The sequence below is a fragment of the Carettochelys insculpta genome, chromosome 7 (assembly GCF_033958435.1).
Source record: "Carettochelys insculpta isolate YL-2023 chromosome 7, ASM3395843v1, whole genome shotgun sequence".
Taxonomy (NCBI): Eukaryota; Metazoa; Chordata; order Testudines; family Carettochelyidae; genus Carettochelys; species Carettochelys insculpta.
Window position 1 is genome coordinate 46,393,878 of NC_134143.1, and position 21,271 is coordinate 46,415,148.

Here is a 21,271-nt window from a genome sequence, read left to right on the forward strand (position 1 = left end):
CCAGGGACTGTGCTTTTCACACTAAGCTGCCAGTTTATTGTTCTGAAGGTTTACAACATCAGTACAAAAGTGCTGTCTAAGAGGATGGAATTCATCTTTCTTTGCAATACAGCAGTAAAGGATGCAAGAGACAGATTATTCTGACAAAATTGTTCTTTGTGATACGAAATTCTACTTTATGCATAGGTTTTTATTAAGCAAAGAGAGAAGCATGTTCCACTGACTTATGAGCACCCACTTTGTTAACGGCAGATTGAAAATAAGTAAATTCCAAGTTCTTTGTAAAATAGTCATTTTTTAAGAGAAGGCCATTATGAGGTCCCATGTTTATTGTCTCAGTGGTTTGATGTCATAGGACATGTACTCCTCTAACAAATAATACAACAGGTCTGAAAACTCTGAGAACTGATGTGTGTTCTTTCAGGCTTAAATGTCAACACCAAGACATCCCAGACAAAATTTTGTTTCAATTCAACTCTTTTCCCCAATATTGACTCCACCAAGAAATATAGCATGAAATTTGTAGCCACACTTTTAAGCTCTAAACCTCACCTTACACTCCAAGACGAGACAAGCCAGGCCTTAGTGTAAGTGTTAGAACTTGGGGTGCTCTTGCACCCCTGGGCTTACAGTGGTTTCCATCATATACAACGCTGTTAGCTTGATTCAATGGGTCTCAACACCGACCCGCCCCAAATTGTTCCAGCATCTCGGGGCCTTGGAGGGAGATACCCTATGGAACTTTATTTTAGATCAGTTTTAGCAACAATGACCTGCTTAAGAACAGGACCCCCTCTATTCTTATGTGACCAGAAGCAGGAAACATTCTATTTGTAATGGAGACTCTCTCAACCAAGGCCTTGTTCAGCTGTTTTTATCCTGTGAGTTTCTACAGGACATCTGTCGTACCCCAAAATTCTCGTAGCAAGATACAGCTATACTGTCTCTCCACACCCAAGACATCCAGACTTCTCCTAATCCACTCTCTCCTTTTGTCCCACACCCTCCTCAGCCTTCAGGTACCACGTAAAACAGCAAATAGAGGTGACCAGTATAGGGTAGTCCCCTCATACTTGGCTGGTAGCAATATAAATTTCCAATAAGCTCTTATTACATCCGTTCTTAGTTTCTGAAAAATAAAAGGCCAAGGGGTTTATTTCTTTAGTGTGGGAAAATTTTGGCACGTTAAAGGGTTTTACTTTTGAGTTAGAATTTTAAAAAACAGCCACCAGCAAAAAACTTAATGGGGTGTGCTTAGGTTTTTCCAAAATAATTTTCTACCCTTGGGCAGAAACAAAATAGAAAGTTTCAGTAGAAAAGAAATTTTCAGGTAGCTTTGGGAATGCACAAACAATCTGTTGCAGCGCAGGGCTGAACAAAGTTATTAGAGCTCACACTGTCAAGCAAGTGTAACTGTTTCACAAATTAAGCTCTAAGAAACTAACAGAAATGATCTACGGCTGCCTGGGCCTTCTTTTTTATCTTGAGATTATATAACCTCATCTCTAGTGCCTTCTTTCATTCCTACTACCTACAGTGATCAACTCCTATGTAAAGAGAAGGAGGCAGGTGACAACACAGGCTGGCAGAAAGGGGAACTGGCACCCCTGGCTCACGCAATAATCAAGTATGAAAACTCCCTCAACCTCATGTCCAATCCCTTCCAGAGAATAGCATGAAGAACCCAAGGGGGCTAGACTTAGAATTGAACGTGAGGAGTCAGAACAGGCAAGCTGACTGAGTCAGCTGACTGCATGTGCTAACCACCCAAGAACTTCTCCTGATTTGCCTCCAGGACATGCGTTGGGACCTGACTCGTAAGACTGCTGTATTTCTTAATTTTTCACTGGAAGGATAAACGTCCCATGCTCCTGACAGATCTTCTTAGACTACTAGTGTTTCAGATGACAGCTGTACCTCAAAGCAGGAAATCTCTTCTTCCTAGAGGAGCGCTAGTGGTGGTCACATACAATCTCACATTAAAGAGGAGAAATGGTGGCTCTCTTCCCAAAAGCCTTATAAACTCACTGATGCAGCCCCTGTTCCTAAGACTAACAAACATTCACTATCCTCCATTTTATTATGGTAACTTTATTTTTGCAGGCCAAACTCCCCTTACTTGATTTGGGTGAGAAAATCCACCGAAGAAAAAAAGAAATTGCTTGCATAACCACAAAAGCATGAACTGGTCCTTAATTTTGGCAGTGACCCATCACTATCCTTTATTTTTTTAAAGTTCAAGTAATTTAGTAACCGGATATCTACAAAGTTTTAATTTACAGTTTAAAAAGAAGATTTCAGTCTTGCAGAGAGATGATGATACCTTAACCATTTTTATGTTTAGATACCTTGCCTTGGTGACATTAACTTTCAAAATTAGGAAAAGACTAGCTAAATCCACAAGGATTAAAGTGCTCACTGAATAGAATTTAAAAACGAAGAAATTTTGTTTTGAGAGCTTTACCTAAAAAAGGTGAATGCAAGCCTGAGAATGGAAGTTATTAAAAAGTGACAGATTCTGCTATCATATTTGCTATAAAGCAGTCATAAGATGCACATCCAGCTGGAGATATTAGTGAAGCTTATAATGGAAACCAGCACAGTGCTCTTATTCACGCAACCTTGGTCAGAATACTTTACTTATTCAGTTAAGTGGAATGGTTCTGGCTTGACCAAATGAAACTATACAATAGAGGAATTCTCTTCTATTTCACTCCACTAGATGGTAAATTCCACTCACTTGGTTCTTACAAAAAGGCCCAAAGATTTCAACAGAAGTACTTGAGCCATTACAGCAAGCAAACTCAGGCCCTGTCAGTTCGACAGGCTTGATTCTGCTAGCCTAACTCACATAAGCAATCCCACTCAAGTCACCAGAACTCATGAGTAAACTTAGCACAAGCCAGTCCTTTATAAAGTCACAGACTCTACTATGACATGGTTTGACAGAGAAATTAAGTTTTAGTGGCCCATGCCACAGCACGCATATTAAACTTCTCATGAGATATGGGATGATGCTCTTCTTCCTGGTGAGAAGCGGGGTAAAATTAGTAAGTTCTGTATTGATTATATTAGGCTCAATATCTTACTCTGCATCCCCAAAATTGAAAACCCACAGTAATTACTTAAAAAAAGTTAAAGATCCATAAACCATACGAATATCAAAAGTCAGCTGGCTATCACAGATGCAGACTGATAGATGGCCTGCTTGCAATGCCAGTGAGCGAGACTGCAATTAATCCATAGGCACCAAATTTGGGAAGGTTCAGTGAAGTCACTGAACTAGTATGAATGAACACAGAGGGAGAGGAGTGTCTGGCTGGGTTTACCTTCTATGCATTAGCCATTCCTTATACCAATGAAGGGACAGCTCTGCAATAATTAGTTTACATTTATATTGTTGTAGTGCCCAGAAGGCTCAACCAGGCTGAGAACCCATTGTGCTTGGCTCTAGGCAATATTGTTGCAGAGTGATGGTCCCTAATGTCAGTTCTGTGCAACTGAGAAAAAGTCACATTGCTGCCATGTGTCCCACCCTCATGGAGCAGCTCAGCCCATTGACTGGCTGAGGCTCAACTCCTAAGGCTGGTGGTTTGGGAGAAAATTGACATTGCATCTGAGAAAGAGGATCTTTGCCCAGGAAAGCTTATGCTCCAAAGTATGCATTAGTCTAGAAGGTGCCATAGGACTTTTCATTGTTTTTACAGCTACAGACTAGCATGGGTACCCCTCTGATCCTTACCAGCCTCTATGACTGAGGAATTGCCCGGGCCGTTTACTACTTCAATTTCAGGGACTATTTCAGATCCCTGATTGCTCCTGCATGCTCGTGTAGCAGCTGTGTGAGCTCAGACAACTCTCTGCTCTTTGGGAAAGGATTTTTATGTAGTGAGGCTCAGTTGTCTCCACCTGGGTCATGCTGAGAGCACACTCTCTGCAAGGCTACACAAGGCCTCTGGAAGCTTAAGGTGGGGTAGCACTACAGTCTTGCTTAACTTTCGGGTGGGAATTTAAATTGATCATTCTGCATGCGTAAAGCAGCTCCCACAAATCATAGCTGTGCTGAATGAAATGAGCTAAGCAGACAGACAGAGTAGGTTGTCTAACTTTCTAGTCTACTGCCTGAGTTCATGGTCTGAGGATTATAAGCGTAAAACAAAGCAAGTGGAAGTTGAACTCTTTACATGTTAAGCAACTATAGACTGGGTGGTGAAGGCAGTGACAGTGAAATGGAGGCTCTTATTTACTCCAGGGGGAATTTCACACCACCGCTATGTACAAAATTCACTTGTAGCCCACTTTCTGCCTCTCTGCCCCCACAGAAAATATATCTGCTGGAAATATATCTGCCTTTTGGCATCCAAACAGAGCAGCCACCTTTGGGCCAGCCCCAGCTACTGACAGGAAAGAAAAGAGGATGCCTTCTTCAGCATGCCCTGCCAGTGGAGCCAGGTCAGGATGCACAGGATATGGAGGGGCAGACAACATGGGACGCATAGGGCTACAGGGGTAGGGGGTTCACAGACTGGGGTTGCGAAGGGCTGGCAGTGGGGGTGCAGGGCCACAAAGGGAAGGGAGTAAATGTGCGTGACTGAATGGGAGAAGCTAGAGGTCAGCTAGCTAGGGAGTGCACAGTGGAGGTTCCCTAGCAATCCCAATCTGCTCCAGAAGAACTCCTTGTTCCATACTTCTCCCAACACCCCCACCAAACAACCCTCCCAAATTCACACCCAGATTCATTCCCAGCAACAGCTTCCCTCTTCCTCAGCTCCTCCGATACCCTTGTCTCCCCCAGGCATTTGACTGCTTCTGAGGGGTGTGGGAAATATGACTCCAAAATATAATTTAAATGAATTCAGAATTCTGTATCAAAACAGGTAGTAAGGAATCTTTCTGTATTGTAATTTCTGTATTGTTACAGCAGCGCTTTCCAAACTAATTTGGCCATGGAACACTTGGAATACACTGAGGGAACATATATATATATGGTGGCCAGGTGTGTGGGGGTAGGGAGGTCTCATACCAAAAAATTCCTGTATGTAACGCTCAAAAGTTGATTAAGAGTTAGTTTTTAAGATATCTTATTTTGCAAAGACCAAAAAGCAACAAGACGCAATCATCTGAATGAACAACTAATGTCTTTCCGATAAAAAGATGGTTAGCAACCCTATAATTAAATATAAAAATTAAAAAATTAAGTACAAACCCAAAACAAAAGATCAATAGAACAGCTGAAAGAAGGATGGTTAGTGTAGTTCTTTTGTACAAGAATAGAAAGGACAAAATTGTTCAGAAAAGGACCATCCTTTCTTACAGATTAAAAAAACATTTTTATGAAAAAGAAATGCAAAACAAATTAGTTATTGAAAATATTTGTGGTTTTTTTTTTTTAAACAAAGAAAACTACTGGAAAATAAAAAACCAGTAACATCTGACAGTTTAATAGGAAGAGCATTTTTGCATCTTTTGATCATAAATCTGCTTAGTATTAGGAACAATGCAGGGAGAGCTGGATCCTCACATCAGGTGCAGCATCATGTCATTTCTCTGACCACGACTCATGCTTAAACAAACTGACCAACTGTTTCGGCACGAGCAGCCCAACATCAACTATACTATTATCAATGCATTATATGTATCAGTATATCTATCATTTAAATACTATTCAAATGCCTTTGTACTTTTGATACACACAATTTCATATTTAATATTTTAGAAGGAAAAATTACTACTAGCATCAAAAGTTTTTCCGCAGAACACCCATTCACGCTGCACAGAACACCAGTGTTCCATGGAACACAGTTTGGGAACGGCTGTATTACAGACACAGGGCTTTTGAAATACATTACCAAAATAACTAAAGCTGGCATTATTATACTGTGTTCATTTTGACAAATAAAATACACACAAAATTGTAAAAATTTTGATGCAGAATTCCCCAGGGAGTTTCTATTGTGTCTCTTCACTTTGGACAAGTTACCGTAATACAGTAAACTTCCGAGATATGCACATATCAAACGCACCTCTCTCATATTAGCGTGACTGGAGGGGGATCTGGAAGCTCCAGCCAGAGGAGGAGATCCCCCCGTCAAAAGGAAACAGAGATGGCACAGTCAGCTCTTCCTGAGTGCCATTGCTGGGGGTGGGGGAGGGGTTGGGGAGGTCAGGCTTTGACAGGGGGATCTTCTCCCCGCTTGCCTGTGTGGGGGCAGCTGCTTCTGGCTGAGCTGGTGCAGCAGTCTTCCTACAACAGCACTGAGGGCACCTAGACCAGGTGTGATCCCCCTTCACAGGTGAAATCACTTCCCTCCCGCCCCCCAGCAACAGCGGTTGCTACGGCTGACCTGGCTCGCAGGCAGCAGCCTTTTAATACAGGGATGGATCCCTGTTAACAAGGGGATCCGCACCCTGCTAGTGGCAGCACCCCAGGGCAGAAGTGGCTGAGCAAACTGCTCTAACAGCTCTCTTCCCCCTTAACGGCGGGGGGGGATCAGCTGCTCCCAGCTGTGGCACCTGATGCTGAGCTCGTGTCCCTGCCCCCTCGACTCATGCAAATTTCGAGTTACGCCTGGTTTTCCAGGAACGTAACTCTCATGCAAATGGAGGGTCTACTGTACTGCAGATGACTGGGCAAGTAAGATTCAGTACTGTAGTATACTGTCTGAACCCAGGAGACAATTGAGAGAATGGTTTTAGCTAAGGGTTCGTATTTTTGTGGCATTTGCCCACAAAGTCAGACTGCTTTAGCATTGTTCATGTGGGATATTTTTAAATTAGGTTTTACAAAAATATATTTTCCAGTCTCCCTATCACTTAGCCTTTTGGGATGAGGGCAAGTCCAAAGATTGGGTCGCCTCTGCCACCTACTCCCAGCTTGTGAAGTTCTGACCATTTACCAGCTCCATCCCTCACCCAAAGAGGCTAGGGAGGCTGGGTACATAGTGCCTAGTTCTTACATTTCTCTCAATACTTACGTGGGCCGCCCCCCACCCCCCATCATCATGCTACCACGTGCCACTCTGTTCTGTCCAAACATATATGTAAAAAGAATGTGATCAATAGCCAATACAATGTAATACGCATTCAATGAGCAGAGCTTCCACCTTCTTATTTCTTACGGAAAAACCATGCTACAAATTTGTAAGGTACTCCAAACAAGTTTAGCTGTAGAATAATTAAACACACACGTACCTTAATTCTATTAGCCTGCAGCTAAACAATTTCTGGACTGGCACAGACCTCTTCAAATAGGTTTTAATTACATAGGCTTTCATCTAAGTACATTACATGAAATATACCTTTATTACCACACTTCAGTTTTCAATAAAATCTTGCATAGAGTAATACAGACTTAGATAAAGCTATTTTTAAATCTCCTGACCTGCAAGAATTCAACATTTTATATCTCTTCACACTGTCATTATTGATGCAGGATATTCAAATCTGCTTATTAACAGACTGTGCATTTTCATTTTCTTGAGCTTCAGGGCATGTGAAAGTCTGGATATTATAGGCACCAGCATGTACTACAGGATGTGAATTCAATCTCCAGTTTTTACTCAGTCTTCAGGGACATGCACAGCCAAAATGGATTATAATTTCCTCAATCCCCCTCTCCTTGGAGACAGTCAACACCATTCTCTGTTTTGGAACTGTTTAAACCCAAACATAATTAAGATTATAGCAAGACTTTGCAATTTTAAACTAAAGAACAGTGTAAATGCAGGACTAGGTTATAGTCTTTCATTAAAGCGATACTAAGTTGGTGCTATATGTGGAACCCAAGTTCACATCCTAGTAAATTTAAGATGACAAATCAAAATGATTGTCCACACAGAAATCAGTGGCTTGAATTGATAAGTTTAAGGCTATGTCTAGAATAGAGGGTTCTGTCAACAAAACCTGCAGGGTGTCCAGATTGCCAAGCGCACTCTTGTCGACAGTAAGTCAATGGAATGCAGTGCTTTTGCTGACAGCCATACCCGGCTTGCCATGAGGAAGAATGTCACTGTTGACAGATCTGTTGACAAAACACAGGTCTCGACATTGGGGGGGGGGGGGGGGCAGGGGCGACGACCTTCTGTCGACAAAAAAGGCCTCTGGGACACCACGCAATGCCGCCTGCTGTAGTTCTGGGTGGTTGTTTTGCCGATAAAGTGGCTGGGCAAGCTAGCTGTTCTGTCAGAGCAGATCGCTCTTCCAATCTGCCTCAACACCTGGACGCAAGCTGTCGACAGAAGTTTTGTCGCAAGATACCTTCCGACAAAAACTTCTGCTGACAAATCTTTGTAATCTCGACATAGCCTTATAGTAAAGTCCAAGTGCATGTTTAATTGCAGTTAGAAAGCATCCCCACACACAGGTAAAAGCAGTCATTTCTTTAAAGATTACATAGCTAAAAAACAATCTTTATTTCTGTTATGTTTGTTTTATACCCTCTCCACAGTGGACGTATTAAAAGATGAAGGGGGTGTGTGTGGTGTGTAAGAGAGAGATGAAGGCAGGGGAAGAAGCAGTAGGTCATGCTTCCAATATCAGCTTCAGTCCAGCAGCTGTAATCTTGAAACATTATTTTCCTTTGAAGAGCAACATCTGTGCCTTCACTGTCAGAAAAATATGGATTGCATGCACAAATTCCTGTGATGCTAATAGCCACAGGCAAGGCTTAGAAAAGGTTTGCCCAGACACCTTTCTGCTAGCTCAACAACTAACCCTACTAACCAGGTGAAAGATTCCTGTGCTATCACGCTTCCCAGCGCCATGTACTACACACTGAAAGACATAAAAACCAGTTGTGTCCTGTACCCAATCATAGTTCTAACAATCACCCTTCTATTTAATACCTTTTTAAACAAACCACATATCCTTAGGACTTATCTTTTAAAACAAAACAAAAACAAACCCACCATCTTCCTTTCCTTGTTTCACCTTACAAGACACCTTTCTCCTGGTTGTCTTCACCGTCTCTCACTTCTCCCTCCCAGAATTACCTACCTACCTCCCTCTGATCCCCTCCCCACATACATCGCCTCCAGTGTTCCCTCTAATTTTTTTCCCTTCAGTGCACACAAAATTTATTCTGCATATGGAAGCATGTGTGGATGTACACTGCCATTAGAAACACATACTGCTGGCTATGGGTGCTCTGCTAATCAGCTGGGTGGCACTGGAATCTCTCCTGGGCGGCTGCTCAAGCACTCACCTTACAGGGAACACAGAGCCTTTCTATTCTATCGATTTATAGGCTGGTAACATTTCTGAGCCAAGGAACAATGCTTATTAGCCAAAAGAGAAAGGGGATGCGGGCCTTGCTCTCCAGAGGCAAGAAACTGAGAAGAAACCCAACCCCCCCAAGTGGTGGGAAGGGTGTTATGACTGCTAGTAAGGATTTGCCCTGGACTGAGCTGGGGAGGCTTCAGTTTTAACCTCACCCTCCAGCTGGTAGATTTCTGATAAATGTGGAATGCTAATTTAGCATTCCCACCACATAAAAGAAAGCCCCCTAACTGCCCACAGAGAGAAGTGAAAGCAACATTTCTTGGCTGACAGAAGATAGGGGTGAGATCTCATCTGTTCTCCCTTTCCTCCAACTTTTGCTTACAGCATCTACTTCACTCCCATTAACTCTCTGCTCCCCTTCTCCCCACACACCCCATGCCCACTGTCCCCCTTAAATATTCTTCTCACTGAATATCATAGGACTGCCTGAATCTTGTCAGCAGCCCAAAGTTCTTGAGGATTCTGGTCAGCATTCACTTTGCTGTTCTTTAGTAACGCTCTATGCAGCAGCAAAATAGCCCTACCTCCTTGATATAGCAGTAGGGTACCTAAGCATTAGAAACGTCACACAGGAAAGGAAAATCTTTGATTCTGCAGAACCTGGTGGCATTTGCTCAAGAAAAGCTTCCAAACAAGGTTTCTTCCAGCTTTGGTCATAGAGATGTATTATATGAAGTGCTTCAGATGCAATCTCCCTCTAGGCCCTTGTTCTCGACAAGGCATTAAGTGGCTTTATAACAGAAAGAATTGTTGTTGTTGGTGAGCCTAACTTTCTCTTATGGAAGCAGAAACGTATTACTTCTAGACTTCCTTAGGCAACTGCTTTGTAAATAGATCCCTCTTCCACTGCAACAGAGTAAGTGCAGATTCTTCACTGGAACGTCCTCGTGCTATTTTCAGTAGCCAAAAACAGATAAGCAAGATTAGTGCCCATTATTGTGTTACTGAAAGCTCCCACATGCACCTTAATCTTTACATTTTTGGGCAACTAGTGATTTGGGGTGCCCAAACTGAGAAGCTGCAAAGCAGCCTGGCTAACAGAAGTTAAAGTGCTCAGTTTTTTAAGCTATATGAACTGGCACTGCCAAGTTAGATCTTCTACAAGTCACTCTTAAAAATCCTGACCCAAGTTTTCACTACAGAAGTGCCCCAATCCTCCGATCTGACCACACAAGAAAAAACTGTCATGCATACGGAGGCCCACTGAAGTAACTGGGGTTCGACAAAGAGCCAGGAGTCCACCTGTATACACTATTGCAAGGCCAGAACCTAAATAAGGATGGGATGAGAGAGTGTTCTGGACACCTACTAACAAGGGAACTAGGCCCACCGATACCTAGATACTCCAGTATATAGCACAATACTCCTAACCTTGTAACTAGATAGGTCAACTAGAACATCAGGCGGCGCCTGCAAGGGAAAAGTCTCACCAACTAATGAGAACAGGAGTCCAAACCCTGTTGGAAGAGTTCAGCTGACCACATACCATAGCCAAGCGATGTACATGGCTAAGCAATTCCCTTTTCCACATCAGCTTCCAGCTAGAGCAATTCAAAGTTTCTCATCTCTACTAGAGGCAGGGTGGGGGACGGGGGAGAAGAATCTCTCTACCTTTCAGTCCTTACAACACAACATCACATATCTACATTACTTCTGAGCGGGTTGATCTTCCAGGGTTCAATTTCGCAAGCCTGGTAGGGACATGTGAAATCTACCTATCAGGAGTCAGCAATTGACCCCTATACTCCTCACTATCATGAGAGGTCAGGGAGGTTGACAGGAGAAACTCTCCCGTTGACTTTCCTCAGTGAGGATGGCCAGGTAAGTCGACTGCTACAATTCTAGCTACGGCAATCACATACTTGCAATCGACTTACCTGCCTAATGTAGACCAAGCTCTAGTCAGGCTCCCAATGGTTTCAGTGAATCTCTTTGCAAGATATCTGAAGTGCAGACAATATTACTGAATCATTTAGAACATCAGTGGGGCCATCTCAAAGATTTTCAACAATATTTCTGCTCTTAAAAGCTACTTCTACATGAGGTTTTTCCAGCACAACTGGGCTTTTGTCAGAAAGGCTCATGGAACATCTACTTGCAAAATATGCTTTGCAACAGTCTTTTGCCAAATTTGGCACATCCACAGACAGGGTTATACCTCTCCCCATTCAGGTGTAAAGCCTTTCTCAACAGTTTCCTGTCAACAAAAACAGCCATGTAGACGCTTCAGGGACTTTTCGTTGACAGAGGGCTTCTGGTTCACTGGGCAGCCCTATTTGCAAAGCTTCCAGTCAGCCGTTCCATCAAGAGAAGCCCAGGCAGTCTGGCTGCTCTATTAACAGAGCAGATTGTGTCTACACATAGAAGCAGATCGAAGGAGCAATCTGTTGACAGAAGTTTTGCCAGGGTACCACTTCCAACAGTGACTTCTGTCAACAGATGCTTCTGGTGTAGATGTAGCAAAAGAGAATAAAAACTGACGTTAGAAGTACCTGTTTAGCTTTGTGATAGCAGGTAAACACCAGGTCAACACCAAAATGTGACCAAGTACCACAGAGAAATGAAAAGACTTCAACAAGAGGGGGTTTTTTAGCCTATGTTAGCCAATTTCTATTTAACATTAGTTATTTTGCCTTAAATTCATTTTGCCTTCTTTATATCCACTCCCTGTCAGAAATAGCAAAAAAAACTGTCTTAGTCTATATGATTATATCGTTAAATATTATCAGGATGCAAGCTCTGATTTGTCAGATAATTGGAGGGTTTTAGCCTCTAACAGAGGACTCCACATGTTCACATTATCTTTAAAGGTCACAGATTTTGCCAGGAATTTGTGAACTGGGAATAGTGTGAGCATACATTAAACATTCCACTGACTGAACCTTAGAAACGGCAGAGAAGAATTTTCCAAGTACCCTAAGGGCTTGTCTACACTGCCCAGCCTTTCCTGATACAACCCTACTGGTGCAGCCCTCTAGTGTAGGCACAGCATATACCCTAGAATGGGGGGTTTCTGCAGGCATAGCCAGAGCGCCCACCCCGATTAAATTACATCAACAGAAGCATCTATGCTGGAGGGCTTACAGTCGTAACTATGTTGGTTATGAGGTGCCATTTCTTCTACATTCCTGGCAGATATATCTATGCCAGCAAAATTTTGTAGCATAGACCTGAGTTAAGTGTCTCAGAAGAGGCATACTGGAAATGGAGGAATAGCTTATTGTTCTCACAGGAGTAGAAAAATCACTACCTCAAAAAAAAAAGGGGGTGGAGGGGGAGAGAAGAGGGATAAGCACTAAAATTTAAATTTTCCAAGACTGCCAAAGTGGCTTTGAAGCCTAAGTCCTATTTTCAAAAGCAACTCCCTGAGGAACATATTTTAAAAGATATTTAAGTGCCTAACAATACAAATAGGCACCCAGTGGGATTTTCAAGTATTTAAAAAGGTTAGGTGTGTAGCACACATTAAAAAACAATAGAAATTAGGCACCTAATCCATTTAAAAATTACTACTACAAACCTATCTTCGTGTTAAGGCACCAAAATATCTTGGCAAATCTAGCCTCAAAAATTCTGGAAAATCTGAAATGGTCTGGGGAAGTGATAACCATTCAGGCATTTTGTAAAAATCTACGACAAAAGTCTCATTTCACAGGTCTTTTGTCCAGCGAGAAACAAATGTTACCAGAGTGAAATAAATGAAGAATCAGCAGCCTGCCCTAGTTCACAATGTAAACACAAGTGAACAAATAAAAATGAAATCTCCTTCCTCCTCCTTTCCCCCCCCCTTAAAAGTTAATATCTTTCCAGACAGAAGTGCTTGTTGCATTAACAGCCCTACCATTCTTTAATATCATTGTAATGAAATAAAGCATCCTGTATGTGAACATAAACCCTACTCACAATAAAATTAGTTAAGTTTTGGAGGCCACTACTACAGGTTGTGCCTCCCTGGTCCAGCATGACTGGGACCTGACAAGTCACAATGACAGAATTGGCTGGATAAATAGATATCCACAGCTTCTGCCCCAGGCAGCCCCAGCCTCCTGCTCCCCAGGGACTCTAGGCTTCCTGGGTCTGCAGAGGCCTCCACCCGCCCACCACCCCCTTACACATCTCCCCTGCTGCAGAAGGGCTAGTAGGGGGTTCCAGCTCTGGGCCAGGCCAATCTCCTGGCCTCTGCTCCGGCCCCAGCCTCTGCCCCATGGATGCAGGTCTGGCCCCAGGACACTCTGGAGGCTGCAACATCCATGGATCCTACCAGACCACAGACGTTGCCAGATGACAGAGTACTGGATTTAAGACGTTCAATCTGTACCAATGTGAGAAAAGGTCATAACCACTCCAAAGTGGGTACAATATATTCACTGTGGCAGAAGACTTGCCCATAGGGCCCTGCTGCTGCAGGAGACTCCACAAACCAAAACTAAAAAAAGAACATCAGAAGAACTGACAAAAACAAACAAAAATAAAGACAGTGCCACCCCAAGGACTGACGATCAGCAGCAGAAAATGAAAAGCACTTTAAATATGACAAGCTTCTAAAGCAGAAGGACCACAGAAATTCCCCAATGGAAAACTTCAAATAATGGAATGAACCTACATTATTGGCTGTAGATTCTTCACTGACTGAAGGAAATCAATATGGCTGCAGTTCCTCTACAATGGCTGACTACATAATGCAAGGATTTCTAGAGCTATCTGATATTAGTAATGCTAGCTGGCTACTTGGACAATGAGAAGAAAAATACATGAACTCCTAATTAGCTGCATCTTAGCTTAGAATACTTGAGTTGAGCATTTTCACAAACTGTAGCTAATGGGATAGATGGATAAAATTAACATGAAGCCATATGTTAACTCACGTGATTTTAGTATTAATGGTTTCTGGCACATCTAATTAAGAGATAATGCCAGTAGGAGAATTGTCAAAGGATAATGGTTTTGCACTGCTGCGGGGTGGGGGGATGGACACAGCCTGTAGCAAAGCCTAGGAATTTATTAAGGAAAAAAAATTGAGGCCTTCAAAAGGCAAAGACCATTTACAATGCCCACTCAGAAAATAAAACACTAAAGGAAAGCCAAGACATAGGTTTGATTAATGCTACTAGTAGAAGGATCCCATTATCTTGCAGTAGTATTCCACAGACTTTACTACATCAGAGGATTAAATAAAAAGATAAGACAACTAGATAAAACACAGCACACACACTAATTTGAAACTTTCAATACCACATTAATTTGCGTGTGCGATTTAATGGATTTCTAACTTGGTTTAAAAAAAAAAAAACTCTCCACGCTAACAATAAATAAGGATCAGACACATTTTATTAATGTCTAACCTATCATTTATTACAGTTTTGTGATTCCAGGGCAAATGCAGAGCATATGTTAACTTGTTGTACATAGACGTATTCCACCGTTATATACTTGCATACTAGTCAGTCTTGTTATCACACTAATAATTTTCACTAAGCACATTAGCTCCAAACACTGGGCAAAATAAAGTGTTTTACTTAACTGTTCCTCCTTGTATAAGGTTCTAGAAAACCTAGGACTACATAGGCCCACAACCTTTTTATTTTTTGCATTATAAAAGTAACAGGTCGGTTTCCCCAAAGATAAAGCTGTTGAAGCCTATGGTATTCCTGAACAAAGAAAGAAAGTCTGTAATTATGGCAGTCTCTGACATCATGAGCATATCATACCACTACCCATCACACCCAGACATACTGCACAAGTGTAACATCATTAAGAAGAACTTTGTCAAGTTGTAATATTCTTATTCAACAAAACATTTTTTATTCAAAAAGGTGCAGTTTTCTGCTCCAAAACAAATGTTAACTCTACAAGCAGCCTCTGGGACACTGAAGGCAGGCACGTCAACAGCTGTAGTCAATTCCCCTGCTTGATGGGGACCACACTTTTTCCTAGTAACCCATGCGCATAAAAAGAGAGAGAGTTACTTTAAAATACTCTCACACTAGGTTTTTCTGGCTTTCTCAAAGCCTCTAAAATGGTCACTGAGAAGTCTTTTGAGATTTCTTTTGCAGGGTAAGTGGATAACAACCCCCTGAAAGGCTCCTTCCATGCCAGATTTTTTGAAAAGAAAATGAAACCAAATCCAGAGTTTGCTTTTTAGAAGAACCTCCCCCCACTTTTTCCTTTCCTCCCCTCCCCCACCTGCAATGCAACCTCAACTCTTAATCTGATTATGGCCTAATCCCTCCTCCTCCCCAGCTGCTCTGATCTCTCTGTGCAGCAGCAGGCCAAAGGCTAGAAAAAAAAACTTCTCAGTTGCAATCATCGCCCTTGGAAATATCTGAGGGGTAATAATCAAAGCATTGAAGGCTCCTACTTTTTAGTGCAGTCAAGGAGGATCCCAGTGAAGCGTCTCTCCCCGCAGCTCAAGGTGACCACCAACGTGTCGTTCACCATCTGCTCCACCAGCACCGGTAGCCAGGAGCCGACCTGCAGCTCCTTCGCCTCAGTCTCCTCCATGCTTGCAGGAGCTCGGCGTCGTTTCAGTGCAGCTGGAGCGCGGCGGCAGGCTCCCAGTCGGCCTCGCTTAGGCCCGCTGCCCGTTCGCCTCCGCTCTCTGCAATCCCCTCCCCCGCCGCCGCCGCCGCCGCCGCCCGGATGGCTACACCGGCCGCTGCGATGACCTCATGGCTTCAGGCTCCCCCTCAGTTGGGAGGATTAGTAGGTGCGCTGACGTCACAATGCTTCCCTCCCGGGAACGTTCCACGGCCGAGTCCTGCAACAATTGGCTACAGTTCAGGGTGATTATTGGGCAGTAAGACTCAAGCGGCTACTGCTGCTCTTGGTGGGGCCTGGTGGGGGTCTCCTCTCTGCCCCCACCACACCACTTCAATAACATAAAAGAGTCTAGAGTTCTCTGTTTTGCCCTCCCATCATCAGTTTCGAAGGGTCAGTGCATTTTCCTACTGTGCTACATGGCGTTGCAGGATAATCTGATGCATAGCACCCTGAAAGAACTGGGGAGTCCCCCTCCCTTTGCTCAACTGGGTTCCACGAGGTTGAATACTGCACATGCAATAATATGTTAAACGGTTAGATTAAAGATGTTCCACTTCTGCCCCAACCTTTGCTCTAGGGGTATGATTACACCATCCTCCCTTGTCTACAGTGGGATCATTTAGATGATGCTAAAGAATTTTCCTGGCCCAAGTTCCTTAGGAAGATAACTACAACATAATTTACTGCTAATCCATACATAAATGGGAGAGGGAAAGAATCAGTCTTGGTTTTCTTCTAAAGCTAAATCAGATGTTCCACACTGCTACTCTAAAAAAATAGATACATTGTTCAGGTGCATTACAATGGAGTTTAAAGGCTGTCTGTAGGGCATTTAAATACTGGAAAGTATGCAAATCCAGCAAGTCACTTTTATCTGCTTAAGGGGTTAACTGCAGCCTTAAATTTGCTTTCTTAGGAAACCAAGAACAGCTCACTTGTCTCAGCACCCATCAATCAGTACGATTTGGTAACTCAAAAGTTTGCTCTGACATAGTTGCAGGAGTGTCAAATTGTGAGTGAATGGGTGAAATTTCAACAAATTATGTGTGAGATTTCAGAAGCCTTACTGGCACACTATGCAAAATGCTTCATCATGACTAGATGATACTGTAAAAACTGCTTTACAATCCCAAATGGTGTATCTGATTCCAAATGAGTAATCTGTCTTTCAACCCTGGACTTATTTTTGTTTAATTTCAAGTGATATGAATCTTATTCCCCAGAATGTCTTTTTCAAAATGATATACTGTGGTACTAGAACAATTAAATCATTTGAAGATGGCTACTGGAAATCATGAGAAAATCTTTTTCTACATATATGACTGCAAATTCAGTGTTGTATTTCCTTTCAAGGGGAAGTTCTCACATTAACCCCAAACAGAGTCCTTTGAAATACATTTGAAGTGAAATACACGTCATTCTTGTTTCACATAAAAATTCAGTGATGTTATGTTCAATATTTAAACAAAAGTTGAGTGGGTAAATGTTCAGGTTCCTTTTTAGGCCTGTCAAGGCACAGCAACAAGGAAGTTTAAAAAAAAAAGTCTCATATAGAAGTACATTTGATTACAAGTAAAGTAAAAGCTACTTTTTAATGCATATATAGTCAAAGGCTACCAGTTATGGGTGCTGAGTGAATCTCATAAGTCATGAATCTTACTGTAGACTTAAAATATACTAAACTATTCCAGAAGTATTACTCCAGAGGGCCTAAACACTGTGTAACCGTGGGGTCTAAGGTCAATCAGACCTTCTGTCCATCCCAGATCCCACCATCGCATAATTTACCTATACCTATCTCATAGAATTGGAAGGGACCTTCAGAGGTCATTGAGTTTTCTAAACATATACTCACAATGCTGTCAGAAATGTCTTGCTAGCATTATTTAACAATGATCTTGGTTTATACGAAATAATTCAGTTTAATAAATCAGTCAAATAGAAATGAGACTTTTATTCAGTATAGGAAAGAATCTGTGATATATATACATATTCCTAAAGAACATTGATTATTACCAATTACATCTTTGTATTTTAAAAAAAAATGTAAATTGAACTTCCTGTTTGCAAAGCAAACCATGGCCTTTATTTTTAATGAGAAACTACAGGATGGCTAGCACTTAGTTAAGTGATACCAAACACTTTCCACAATATATCAGATCAAAGGAAAAGTGACAAGGTTTAGGCTCTTCACATTTGCTCACATCTATTCACGGCTGATGTTTTAAAATCTGCATTTTGCTGATCAGTTTGACTAAAGTATTATAAAAATGTGTTCATACTGTATTTAGTTTAACAGATTAAAACACATTATTTAAAAACTCAGAGAAAAGGTTATTTAAAAGTTACCTCACGTTGCCTTTTTATAGTAATAAAGGTAATTAAAACACTGCACAGTTCAATCAATCTAATTCTAAACCTGAACAACGAGATTATCTGAGGGATCCAAAAGAAAGAGCTCCCTCGCAGGTCAGCTCGCTACTGCAGATCTCTAATACATTTAAAACCATTTTTGGTGCGAGCCACAAACGCACAGGACGACGTTACAAATTAGGAACATTCCCTTGTGGGCTCACTGAACTTACAGTGTCGCTGCTGCTGCTGCTGTTGACTCGATTATTTCAGTCTGGATTAATTTTGTTTGGTCAGGGCTTGCCCACGAGGAAACTTACTCATTTGAAGTTAGTCGCACTGGAGTCGCCTGCAACAAGGGTCTAAACGGGAAGGAGCAGCCAAGACTTATGGGCGTGGGGGGGCACAAACAGACGAAACGCACAGAGCATAACAAAAACGAGACTCCTTGGAAAGGCGCTGAGGAGAAGAGACCAGCCCAGAGCTGGCGTTACCTGAGCGATCACTCTCCAGCGCTTTAACAAGTACAGGGGTTGGTAAGTTACTCTGTGGCATTTACTTTCCAAGACGCACCCTCTAGTGGTCCAGCGCTGCACTCGCTCCCAGGACTGACCTCTCCGGGCGGGGAAGCGCCGCCCCTCCCGCCCCAGCTCTAGTGACCGTGGCTGCGGAGTCCGACCAGAGGCAGTGACGCTGCTGCAGCCACCTTGACTAAGCCTAAAGATGGCAGGCGGCCCCCTGGTCACAGCAAAGCAGCAGCCAGCTCCCTGCAGAGGAGAAGGCTGGCAGCTCAGCTCTGCTGCAGCAGAGGGGGAAATAGTAGAAGCAGTCTCGGGATTTAAGCTGTGGTTTGGTTTTTGGCAGGCAGCCTCCCCATGGAAAGGAAACTGCTGGTCTCCTGGAAGCATTTGACACGATTTTGCAGTTAGTGGAAGTGGGAGGCGGCGGGGGCTTCACCCTAAGGGTGTAATAGTAACAGAGAGGTAGCCGTGTGAGTCTGTACTCCAACAAAACAAAGCAGCAGAAATGTAGCACTTTAAGAAAATGATTTATTCTGTGACGAGCTGTTGTGGGACAGACCCACTTCTTCAGATCAATCTTATTTCCCATACAGACTGACATAAGTGCAGAGAACCAAAAAAAAAAACCATTGCAATAAAAACTGACAAATCAAATACATAGGACTGAAGGAGGTGGCAGGGATGGGGGGATGTTAAGTGTCAGGCAGAATAGTTTTTTATTGCAATTTTTTTTTCGTTTGGTCCTCTGTATTTGTCAGTCTATTGGAAATGAGATTGATCTGAAGAAGTGGGTCTGTCCCACAAAACCTCATCACTGAATAAATCATTGTGTTAGTCTTTAAAGTGCTACATTTCTAAGGGTAGAAAGCTATCCAGACACCTTACGAATGGAGCAGGTTAAAAACAAAGTGCCAGGTTTCAATTCTATGTACAAAACCATTCAGTTTACTTGCTAGGTTAAAAATAGTCTCTAGCTGTTCAAGAAATACATACTGCTTCTTCAGATTTAGCTTCCAATTTATGCATGGGAACTAAAATGAATAGAAACGTTCCTATGGTTTTTCCAGCGTGAGCTGCTTTTTAAAATAAGCCTTCTGCAGCGCTGCAGCCTTACTGCAGTGCAAGAAAATCAGAAAGTGAAACTAATACTTTATTTTCCTTGCCCAAGCTGAGAAATGAATAAACTAAAATTAGTGAAACAAATTAGATTTTTAAAATGCCACCAGTTTTAATAGTTGAATAATTTATTAGTAACACACAGCAGGGAAGGGTTATTTATTAAAATATGGCTTGAATTTTATAAATATCAGAGGGGTATCTCAGTTAGTCTGTATCTTCAAAAACAACAAGAAGTCCTGTGCTACCTTATAGGCTAACAGATTTGCTCCAAAATATCCGTTAGTCTATAAGGTGCCACAGGACTTCTTGTTGTTTTTAATTTTATAGTTTCTCTTTCAACAAAGAATTCTTCAATTAATCTGTCAAGAAGTTGATTAGACATGTAAACTCCTCTAGCAATTGCCCTTTTTTAAAAAAAGTGCAATTGACAGAAAGATAGACAAAGTATTTTTAAAAGGATTGCAGTTTGATACACAAAGAAGTTTAAGCTCCATTCCTATGCAAATCTTTATTCACATACTTAAATATACAGGTAGGAAGAGTCCTTTGGGGTGAGTCAGCAGGGTTATTTAGCTTTTTTCTATTGTCTCATTTGCTCCCCACACAATAAACTCTCATTTGCATACATCTGATTTTCAGGCTTCTGTTTCACACTAAATACTATGAATGAGAAAGATGGTTTTGTGGTTAGGGCACAGGAGTGGGAGTAAGAAGATGTGGGTTCTTTAGCTCCACCAGAGGCCTCTGACATGACATTGTATGAAAGCACTGAATACTTTTCAGCATTTCAGCTGTCTCATCTGTAAAATGGGAATAAAACTCAGCTACCTCATCTAATTTGTTAACTTTTGTAAACTCCTTGTATAGTAGGTACCATAGGAATGAAAATTATTATTGTTCCTATTTAATCAGAGTGCTTACAGTGCACACAAAAAAGTCTCAGAAGGGTAGCTGTGTTGGTCTGTAACTTCCAAAACAATGAGGAGTCCTCTGGCACCTTACAGACTAACAAATTGATTAGGTCATGAGCTTTTGTGGGTAAAATCCACTTCATGAGAGGGTTGGAGTGGAAATTACTGAATCCACTTTTAAAGGTGTCATGTAAAATGTTTTGAAAAACTGGTCTTATGTACCATCTTTTTGCTGCTCTATAATGTATGAAGGCCTGAAAAATTTGTACTTGCTTGTTTGATAGATCCATTTTTTTTTCAATTCTTTAAACTGAGAAATATCCAAAAGTATAAAATCTGGTTTTGCTGGAGGACCTGTTTGAAGGTGATCGTCAGTCTTCTATCAATGTCACATTTGTTAACAACAAGAAGTTTTGTAGCACCTTACAGACTGACAGATATTTTGGAGCATAAGTTTTTGTGGACAAAGACCCGCTTCATCAGATGCATGAGTGGGGTGATGGCCTCAGAGGGGTATTTAAAGAGTAGGGTCACAGTAAGAGGGAGGGC

General features: G+C 42.0%; 1 protein-coding gene across 2 annotated transcripts in view; it reads right to left on the minus strand.

Annotated features, from left to right (window-relative positions):
- The window catches only part of PWWP2B (PWWP domain containing 2B), a 42,536-nt gene extending 23,901 nt beyond the window's left edge, over window positions 1-18,635 (minus strand). The window contains exons 1-2 of one of the 2 annotated variants that reach the window (XM_075000438.1): window positions 18,492-18,635; window positions 15,638-16,036 (exon numbers count right to left, since the gene is read on the minus strand). In XM_075000438.1, coding sequence (XP_074856539.1) covers window positions 15,638-15,780 — 143 coding nt within the window. In that variant the 5' untranslated portion in view covers window positions 15,781-16,036; window positions 18,492-18,635. Of the gene's footprint in view, window positions 1-15,637; window positions 16,037-18,404 lie in introns of both variants that reach the window. The other variant, XM_075000437.1, reaches the window with a different exon arrangement.
- Window positions 18,636-21,271: the final 2,636 nt, after the last annotated feature.